The 9,720-nt window shown below is 52.8% G+C and overlaps 1 protein-coding gene across 1 annotated transcript; it reads left to right on the top strand.

Moving 5' to 3' along the window:
• The first annotated feature begins 506 nt into the window (after window positions 1-506).
• On the top strand, window positions 507-2,009 carry LOC123073854 (uncharacterized protein C119.09c-like). The gene is made up of 2 exons (XM_044496866.1): window positions 507-827; window positions 1,747-2,009. The coding sequence occupies exons 1-2, from the start codon at window positions 642-644 to the stop codon at window positions 1,897-1,899; spliced, it is 339 nt and encodes a 112-aa protein (XP_044352801.1). The 5' UTR covers window positions 507-641; the 3' UTR covers window positions 1,900-2,009.
• Window positions 2,010-9,720: the final 7,711 nt, after the last annotated feature.

Here is a 9,720-nt window from a genome sequence, read left to right as displayed (position 1 = left end):
AGAAAAACACAATTACATAAGCTAGACTCTGATTGGTGGAACCATCTGTCACACGGATCGATGACATGGCAGACATCCTACCATCCATTGCTAGCAATCTCACCATCCATCCATCCATTTGAAGAAACCCACCGCGGATCACCTCAGTCACCTCTTCTCCCTTCCTTCCGCCCGCCGCCTCCCTCTCTGTCTCTCCCCGATCCAGATCGACGCCGCCACCCCTCTCCAACCCTAGCTCCCCGTCGCCAGCAGCGGCGCCCTCCTTCCCTCCTCTCCTCTCCTCCACATCCGCCGCACCCACCCACCCACCCCCCGCCGCCGTCAGATCCGCCATGCCCACAACTCTCTCTGCCCACCCCAAACCCTACCCACAGCCGCCGCCGTGCTCCGTCACCGGCGACCTCGCCGCCGCCGCCCCTCTCCCCTCGCCCTATCTCCATACCGCACACGAGGGAGGGAGGGCGGCCCCAAATCGAAGCGAGCAGCAGCTTCCGGATCCAGATCGAGAGGGGCCCCAAATCGTCACCTTCCTCCGCCCCTTGAATCCTCTGTGTCGCCCTACCCCGCAGCTCCCGGGACGCCGAGCCGGACGGGAGGAGCCACCGCCCCGCAGCACGCGCACTGGTAGGGCGAGGGGATCGATGGCGAAGCTGTACATGCAGGCTGTGCCCCCGCTGGATCTGAACAAGAACACCGAGTGGTTCATGTACCTGGGGGTCTGGACCACCCACATCTTCATCCTCTTCGTCTCCTGGCTCCTCATCCTCTCCATCTTCGGCTGCACCCCCAGCATGGCCTGGACGCTCGTCAACCTCGGCCACTTCGCGGTACCCGCCTCTCCCCCTCCCCCCCTCTCTCCCTCCCTTACACGTCCTCGACTCCTGTGGATCGTGTTTGTTTACCTCAATTCATGTTTGTTTACCTCGATTGCTTGCTTCGTGCGGTCAGAAGTTAGCCTGTCAAATGTTCTAAGAGGCTTTTGCTTCTCTCATGTTGTTCAGGAAGGCATTGATTGATTCGGTGTGTAAATAGAGAGACCGGTTGTATACCAAACATTTTTTTACTGCAATGGCTGATTAGCAAAATTCTCCGTAGATCTATATTCTCAACCATGGTACTGTACATGATCTTTGATTATCCTGGTTATTATTTGTGAACATAACAAGTGGAGTACAAAATAGCTTGGCCAAAAAATAGATCTGCCTAATGCTTCAAGTGTTTAAAACTCTTGGCGAGTGATGTGACCGCAATACTGAATAATCTTGCTGATAGATGTTTGAACAAAACTTGTTATTTGGGAACAACACTGTGGGACGACAATCCTGTCCCAGTGCGCCTTGGTGTCAGTGTCTGTTAGAAGGCATAGTCATAGATGGCTTGTGCAACTCCATCTTCGTCGTTGGTGGCGCCGATTACGTTCGCATCTGCCCACCCTTCGTCTCCCCTAGCTACAAATTGCTACGACGCATTCGCCAATCCTGCCAAATAATAAAGTGTATTCTAGTTTGAAGGTTTACTTTTTCATAATAGCCAAATAAATAGCCTGCATTTAATCATTCTTTTGCTACTTTAAATATAATAATGTAGTGGCAAAATTCATGAAATCATTCTGGCAGTAAATACTGCAGTTCTAGTTGGCCCAACCTCAATTCTGGAAGTACAAATTATTGCTATTTTTCTCATAAGATTATAACATGAAATTATTTCTCTATTGTCATTACTTTCCTAATTGAATCTTCATTTCAGATTACATACCACTTCTTCCACTGGAAGAAGGGAACTCCATTTGCTGATGATCAGGGGATGTATAATAGGTTGACTTGGTGGGAGCAAATGGACAACGACAAGCAGCTTACTCGCAACAGAAAATTTCTTGTTGTGGTTCCTGTAGTCCTCTAAGTGTTATTCTGTTTCAATTTTATTAATACTGCTTTTGGGAGCTTATTTGGCAAGGAACAACATGGCAGGATGTATGCACAAAGATTAATTCTGGCTAGTCAGAAATACTACACTTATTCATTAATTCTACAAAGAACACTTGTTAGTAACATCTAGGTCTAACTTGCATATTCACGCCATTATACATGTGTAAGGATTGGGCATTGCTCTATTGCGGCAAACTGGTTAAATACTTGGCTGTGATCACGTTTGTGGTTGGTGTGTGAGCAAGCAAAATCAGAAGTGATCCCAACTGATCATACTATTTTTGCGTTTGCTAGAATTGTTCACCTGCCATCTGATAACATATTTAGGCATATGATTACTCTCTTTAAGTGAATTACAATTTTAGTTTTTTCTTTATGAGTGGATAGACCAGTCACATTTATATGCAATTATGGTGGAAAATCAAAACCCTGTATGCTGTGCCTTTTTTGTTAATGGTAAATAGTGATTATTTGGCATATAGCCATATATGAAATATGTTTCGCTTTAATAGCCACACTTATGTCACAGCTCATACATAAGCTTGTCTTATGCAATTCTTCTTGTTCCAGTTCAGTTTTATGTGTTCTTAACTACTAGTACAAGACATCAAGTGCACGGCTGCTAGTTTGCTTACTAGCTCTGTTCTATTGGGATATGTATATATATGTGTGGATTTTAAGCATGGTTCCTGTATATGTGATAAGTGCATACCACTACAACTCCTCTTTGTCTGGTATTATAAGGCCATTTGATTGAATGCTTGAAAAGATGAGTCGCTAAAGTGAATGTGCTTCTAAGTCTCATGTAATATGCAAAGAACAAATTGAAACCATGTTCTTTAAAATTAAAGGGTCTGATTGATATCAGTCCTTCTTTTGGCAGATATATTATGTATCCTGACTTGTTATTTTCTTCTCTAGCAAATTGTAGACATGAATCTCTAGTTGACCTATTGCTTCATAGACATATATCGGTCCTATTACATTTTTAACTTGCTTCAAGTTCTATGATATGTGAGTTCCTTCTGTTGCTGCAAGTAGTGACACAATATGCCGTGTGCAGCGGGCTCCGCATCCAAGTCCTAGCTATCCTCCGCAGCAAGGAGCTGGGCCAAGGGAGCAAACAGCGCCACTGGTTCCTTCAAGGATGCATGCTGCTAGTCGAGTCTTGTGGAGAAGCAAGGCAAATCGGGCATTGTCTCAATTGTTCCGTTGTGGTAAGAACAAAACACCACTCTCACTTAATGTTCATGTATTACTACAGCAAAACATTCTTACATGGTGATTGTTAGCGACACAACAATTATCTCGCATAATGGTGTCATTCTCTTCGTAGTTAACAAATGCATCTTGTCCAACCGAGTAAACTAGACCCAACTTGTACAATAAAGTGAACTAAATGTTGTGACATTCTCTACATGTTACTTTCTATTTGGTGTCTGGTAATGATATCTATGGAAATTCTACTTTGTAAAGAATAAATAATGTGTTATGGATCACAAGCTAATTTTTGTTGACATGAATTTGTTATGCTCCTTATTTTGACTTGGTTTCACCCACGTTGCTTTTCAAAACATGAGACTGATGAGTGTTTCTTGTAGGCAACATTGATTTAGGATTGCTTTAAGATTTTGTGAGTATGCCAAGGTTCTGCGAATATGCATTGGAAACATCTAGTGTTCTGATATAATTGGTCTCTAAAACATCTAGTCATTAATTTGAAGTTGTTTGAATCTGTTGCTTTATCATACATTCGATCCATAAATCTGCATTTATGTGAAATTTTGTTAAATATATATTTTCTAGATTGTCTATACACTAAACCTGGAGGTTTGAATATCTACTCCAGGAATGAAAATGGTACTCTAATGCATTTGTGTTCACCCTTTTACAGGAGCTCCAGGCCTAGGAAATTTCAAGTTCGAAGCGGCCTGTAGCCCTACGCAGCAAAGATTTGTTCTGTTTGACTATAATAAACTGTAAATATTATAGTACTGTAATAGTAGGCATATCTGGGTTGTAATAGACTATGCACAGATTGTAATAGACTATGTACAGAAGCTCCAGGCCTAAGAAATTCTACATTTTTTCTGTTCTATTTAAAATATTGATTATTTGTGTGATTTGAAGACGTGTGAAATGGAAACCTGATTAGTGGGCCCATTTGTGAAAATAATCTAAACAATGCTCACATTTTTGACATGTGGGACCAATATAGGAGATTATGACAAGTGGGACCCATCTGACTTGTGGGACCAGATTGAAAAATATAGACTGAAAAACTAAAAAGGCCATGGCCCAAAATAAAAAAAGGCCAAATTGTTGGGCCAGGCCCATGTAGCTAGAGAAAATTCATAGAAAAAATATACAGTAAAAAGGCTGAATTAATGGGCTCGGCCCATGTAAAAGACCGAATTGGACCGGGCTGATTCTTATCCATGTCAGCTTGCCACGCTGGATCCTACGTGGTCTGGGGAGGCTGCTAGTGACCAAAATTTTGGTCGAAGAACCAACGACCTTTTACAGAAGGTCGTTAATTTCAATTTACGACCGCCAGCTTTTGACCTTCTGTTTTTGGTCACAAAAAGGTCGCAAATGAAAAACTATGACCTTTCAGCGGCCAATAGTGAGAGTCACAAGTTGACATATTTCTTGTAGTGCCTGGTGCTGGGTTCGAGCGGCCTCGGCTTCGGCGGCCAAGTTCTCCGCCGTCTCCTGGGCCTTCTTGATGTCGGCCCGCTTCATGGTGAGCTCCACGTCGCGTTTGGCCAGCTCACCCTGGGCGACCTTCAGCTCCTCGCAAGCCTGGCGGAACCAAGTCTGCGTCTCGGCGACGCGCACCTTGAGGTCCGCCTCTGCCTTGTCCACCGTTGCCATCCTGGACTTGGCCTTGTCCAGGCGGGCGCGGTGAAGCGCCTGGAGCTTCCAGAAATTGGCGCCATGGCCTGGAGAAGCCGCTCCTCCTAAGAACCGTCGCCACCGGTGCTCGGTTCGTCAACAACCTCGAGCCCGGCGGCGGCAAGCACCTCTTCGTCGAACACCTCTCCCTCGATGGGCGCCCTGGAGCTCGACGACCCTGGGAGGTGGACGAAAAGGTCGTCGGTCACCCTCAGATACTTGCCGGAGCCAGAGGCAGCGGAGGAGGAAGGCTGGTCGTCAACCACCTCCTCCTTGGCAGCGGCCTTGCCGGGCTCCCCGGCAGGCCCCTTGCCGGCCTCCTCGGTAGTAGCCTTGCCGGGCTCCCCGGCAGGCCCCTTGGCGGCGTCCTCAGCAGCGCCCTTAGCGGCCTCCTCGGCGGCGATCTTCCCGGCCTTCGCCTCGGCGGCCTTGGCGACATCCTCGATGACGGTGTCTATGTCCTCCTGGTCCGGCGACGGGGGATCTGGATACCAAGAAGGGGGATGAGGTGAAGCCAAGACCAAGATTCAGAAAGAACAGAAAAAGAACAGGGACGGAAGGCGAGTAACTTACCCGTGTCGGGCTGGGAAGCAGAGGTCCCCTCCACGCCAACATTTGGCACCGAGGCGAAGCCACTAGTGTCGGGGTTCTCCTCCTCCCCGTGTGCATAGGCTCGGTGCTTGGCGCCCTTGCCGGGGACGCCCCTCGGGGCGGCGTGTTGTGGGTAGCGCTCTGTGGCTCCTCCTGCTGCTGTCCTCCTCCTGCAACCACGGCAAGGTCAGCACCAGGAGATCGTGCCCTAACACACGTCGACGAGGGGTGAGTGGTGAACTTACGCTGGGGGCTGTGCCGGGGGCTGTTGTCCGGGCTGCTTAACACCACCAGCGGTGTACCAGAAATCCCTGCCGGGGGCTGGCCGCTTGCCGAAGCCCTGGCCCTCTTCACCCTCTCGGCCAGTGTCTCCTCATCCCTGCAAAGATGAAGACGAATCAAGACAAGTGGCATGGTCCGAGGAGATGGAGATGACAGAAAGGGACAAGATACTTAATCGTCCTCCACCTCCTCCTCTGCTGCTTTCCTCTTCCTCCTTGGGCTGAGGGACCCAAAGTCAAAGGTGACCTCCGCATCGATGTCGCATCGATGTCTGCCGGAGGAGGGGAGGGGGGCAGAGTCTGGACGAGCTTGGGTGAAGAGGAGGCAGATGCTTTCTCCTTCTCCACCGCGGCCTTCACCGATTTCTTCGCAGCCACGACCCTCGTTTGGCGTGCGGACGCCTCCTGAGCTTGCCAAGGTTACACGACCCTGCTGGGCCGAACCGGCTCGCCAGAGGTGGCCCGCCGTAGGACTCGCCCTCTCCCCGTGGCCGGAGGGTCGACAACCTCGGCCTCCTCCTCCGATGACTCATCGACCACATCTTCGACAAGATGGGCCCCGGTGCCGGTGCTGCTGGCCTCCCCAGCGGCCTCCGCCCACTAGGCAAGCTCCTTCTCCTCCGCGGCCACCGCAGCCTCGTCCTCTACACCGCCAGCACTGCCGGCCTGCCTGGCAAGCTCCGCCTCCACTGCCCTGGCGGCGATATAGTCCAGGTCTGCCTGAGTGGTGTCCTGGATGAGCTTCGGCTCGTTGCGGACGTATATCTCTGCCAAGCCGTCAAAGAATTCCTTCACCTCCTCCTCCTCCGGCGGCGGGGCCCAATCTTGGACGGGACCATGCGCGTTGCAGTCTGGCATCATGGCGATGATGTCGGTCTGGCGCGAGTTGTTGCTGAGCGGGACCACCCCCGCCGGCAACCCAAATAGCGGCCCCTTGGCGACCTTGCCGGCCTTCGCTGCCTTGCCGGACCTCTCGGCCCAGCCTTCGCGGTTCACGTCGAGCTGAAAGATCCGCTGGCAGAAGTGGGCATGCCCCATCACCATGAAGTTGTGATTGAGGCCGGGGCGAAGCCTCATGATATCAGCCGCGTTCTGGAAAAGCCAGGCCGGCCTCCCCTTGTTGTGCAGAGGAGCGATTCGGCGACGGAGGAAATCCGCCCCAATCATCTCCAGGGCAAGCCCGGCAATGGTGACGCGGTGGATCCTGGTGGTGGCGATCTCGAGCTTGTCGTCCTGGGCATCGACGTCGCCCCAGTCGTTTCTGCGGACCGGCGGCGCCTGGCGGACCCGGCAGAACTCTTGTGGATCATCCTCCTCAATCCAGCACCACCGGCCCCGCCATTCTTCCCACCTCTCCTTCTGGGCACCCTTCGGGTACGTCCCTTGGGACCTTGGGATCCAGGTGACGTAGCCAGAAATGGCGCCTCCCTTCTGGATGCGGGGGTAAAAATAATGGCGGAAGAGCGCCGTGTTGGGAAGAACTCCGGCGAAGCCCTCACAGAGGTGAGCAAACAGAGCCATGCATGCCACAGTGTTTGGAGTAAGATCCAGAAGGTGGAAGCCAAATGTGTGCAAGATATCATTGAAGAAATAGGAGAAAGCGGGGCAAAGGCCGAAAGAAAAGTAATTGATGAAGAACGGGTACCGATTCGGGGCGGCCTCGGCGCAATTGGATGGGATGACACGCGTGGCTGGATGCCCCGTCGTCTCCCCCCCAGTCTTGCACCCCCATAGGGGATTGAAGCAGTCCCGGAGCACGAACACGTCGACCATCGAGGGGAAGTAGGCGAGCTGCGTCTGCCACGCCGCCAACTTGCTCTCCGCCGGCTCGCTCGTCCCGACGTCCTTGGCCACTCCCTTGCCTCTGCTGGTCTTGGGTGCCATGGCGGCTGCAGGGGGCAAGGGACAGAAGACAGCGAAGGCACAGCGGCGGCGAGCAAAGGCGAAAGCTTGGGAAGGAAGGAGAAGGGGACGGCGGTTCCGAGATTGAAGAAGATGCAGGGGGTAAATGAGCAGCGCGCCCGCAGTTATTCCTTTTTACGGGGAAGGCGCGGGCCGCTTCTTTTCCCATTAACTGCGATGTGACGCATGCGTGCGGGAACCGCCCCACGCATGACCCCCACGTCACGCACGACCCTCCATGTCGCGCGTTCAACGTGGGTCGTGGGGAAGCGCAGCGGACAAAACAGTTACTGCGGTGAAATCCGCCCCACCTGCCCGCGTACCGTTCTGGGCCTGGCCCAACAACGTGTCGCACTTATGTGTGGCCTAGGCCCGGGGGCTCCTATCGGTGTACAAAATAGGGGCTCTTCTTTTGACCCCTTTACTTGTGCACGGGCAGTCAGAGCCGCGCGCCGTGGCCACACCTAGCAGGGCAGAAGAGGGAGGCCGGAAAGAAGCCAGAGCACAAGACGGTCAAGGCAACGCCAAGACTAGAAACACATGAGAGCAAAAGGGCGAGGTGGACTCCCCCGGCAAGACACTTGCCGGGGCGGCCTCCGCAGCCCCGGCAAGAGCCTTGCCGGGGCAACTTGCCCGATGCCAGCAGCGCAGGCCACCCTTAAGCCTGTGGGTTCCAACACCAGCCAACCAACTACATTGGAACCAGGGCTCGGGAGGCGCCTCTGTGGTGGCATGCAGATCTTCGTCAACATCATGAACACACAAGATCAGATGAGGACCAGAAGACGGCGACCCTCAGCGGGATCCTAGCCGAGGAGATCCACAAGTCCCCCGGCAAGCGCCTTGCCGGGACGACTGCGACGCCATGGCAAGATTCTTGCCGGGCCCCCGGCGAGACCCTTGCCGAGGGCATCAGCGGGGCCACTTCCAGGCCCGCACTAGCCAAGACTCCACTGCCGTCCCCAAGCAGCTGCTAGCTCAACCAGCTGGGCAGGCACCTGCGTGGCGACGGGCGGCCTCTACACCTACTCAGCAAGCACCTGCGTGGTGGCATGCAGATCTTCGTGAAGGCTCCACCACCGCGCCACCTCAGCAGCCTGCCTGCCTACATGGCACCGCACGCATCGCTGGCCTGGGCGCGTGTCGAAGCGAGGCGGAGCGGCGACAGACGGGACGGGCCTTGTTCCCGTCCCCGATAAAGCTAATGGACACCTAAGTAGCGCATTTAATGCGCTTTGTCCTGTAACACTGGGCGATAAGCTCGCGCGCTGTACACCTTTCCACCTCCTGTGTGAAACTGTGGCGACCCCTTTTGCCTATAAAAGGAGGCCCGAGGCGACCAGGAGAGGGATTCGGCTCTTTTGTGCAAGCTACACCCCGTAGCTCAAGAACACAAGAACACTCAATACATCCACCAAAGCAGGACTAGGGTATTACGCATCCTCGCGGCCCGAACCTGGGTAAACGATCCGTGTGCTTCCTGTTAGACCTGCTCTTCTCACAACCCCGCGCCCGCCAACCATAGAAGGGATTCCAGTGATCCCATAGGTGTCGTTTCCCTGACACAAGGCAGTTTTGGCGTCCACCTCGCACAACCGCGACATCCAAATTGGACACCATGTGAAGGGGTTGGCTTCGGCGGCGCATAGCTGGCGTGCCACGTCTGGTGCGGTAAGACCGTGAAAGTGGAGGAGCCATTTGTGATAGCAAAGGCACGTTGGTGCCTCCTCCACTACCTCGGTGGCCGCGAAGGCGATGGCTACTCATTGTGGAAGCCGAGGAGAGGATGACACGGCGGGGCGGCAAACTGCGGTGAGGCGCTCGCCATTCACAAAGTCTGATGTGACGTCGGCCAGGGTCCTCATAGATTGTGACCTTAGGGAGGCCTGGCCCCGCGACCGGTCGCTGAACATCGCAGAGGAGTCTGGGCGGTGACTGCGCTGCCTCGATGGGAGGTCCCTGATACGTCTCCAACGTATCTACTTTTTCTCACGTTTTTCCTCTTGTTTTGGACTCTAATTTGGATGATTTGGATGAAACTAACCCCGGACTGACGCTGTTTTCAGCAGAACTACCATGGTGTTGTTTTTGTGCAGAAATGAAAGTTCTCGGAATGGAACGAA

Source organism: Triticum aestivum, chromosome 3D (assembly GCF_018294505.1).
Source record: "Triticum aestivum cultivar Chinese Spring chromosome 3D, IWGSC CS RefSeq v2.1, whole genome shotgun sequence".
Taxonomy (NCBI): domain Eukaryota; kingdom Viridiplantae; phylum Streptophyta; class Magnoliopsida; order Poales; family Poaceae; genus Triticum; species Triticum aestivum.
The sequence above is the reverse complement of the archived record's forward strand: the minus strand, read 5'-3'. Positions and strand labels throughout refer to the sequence as shown.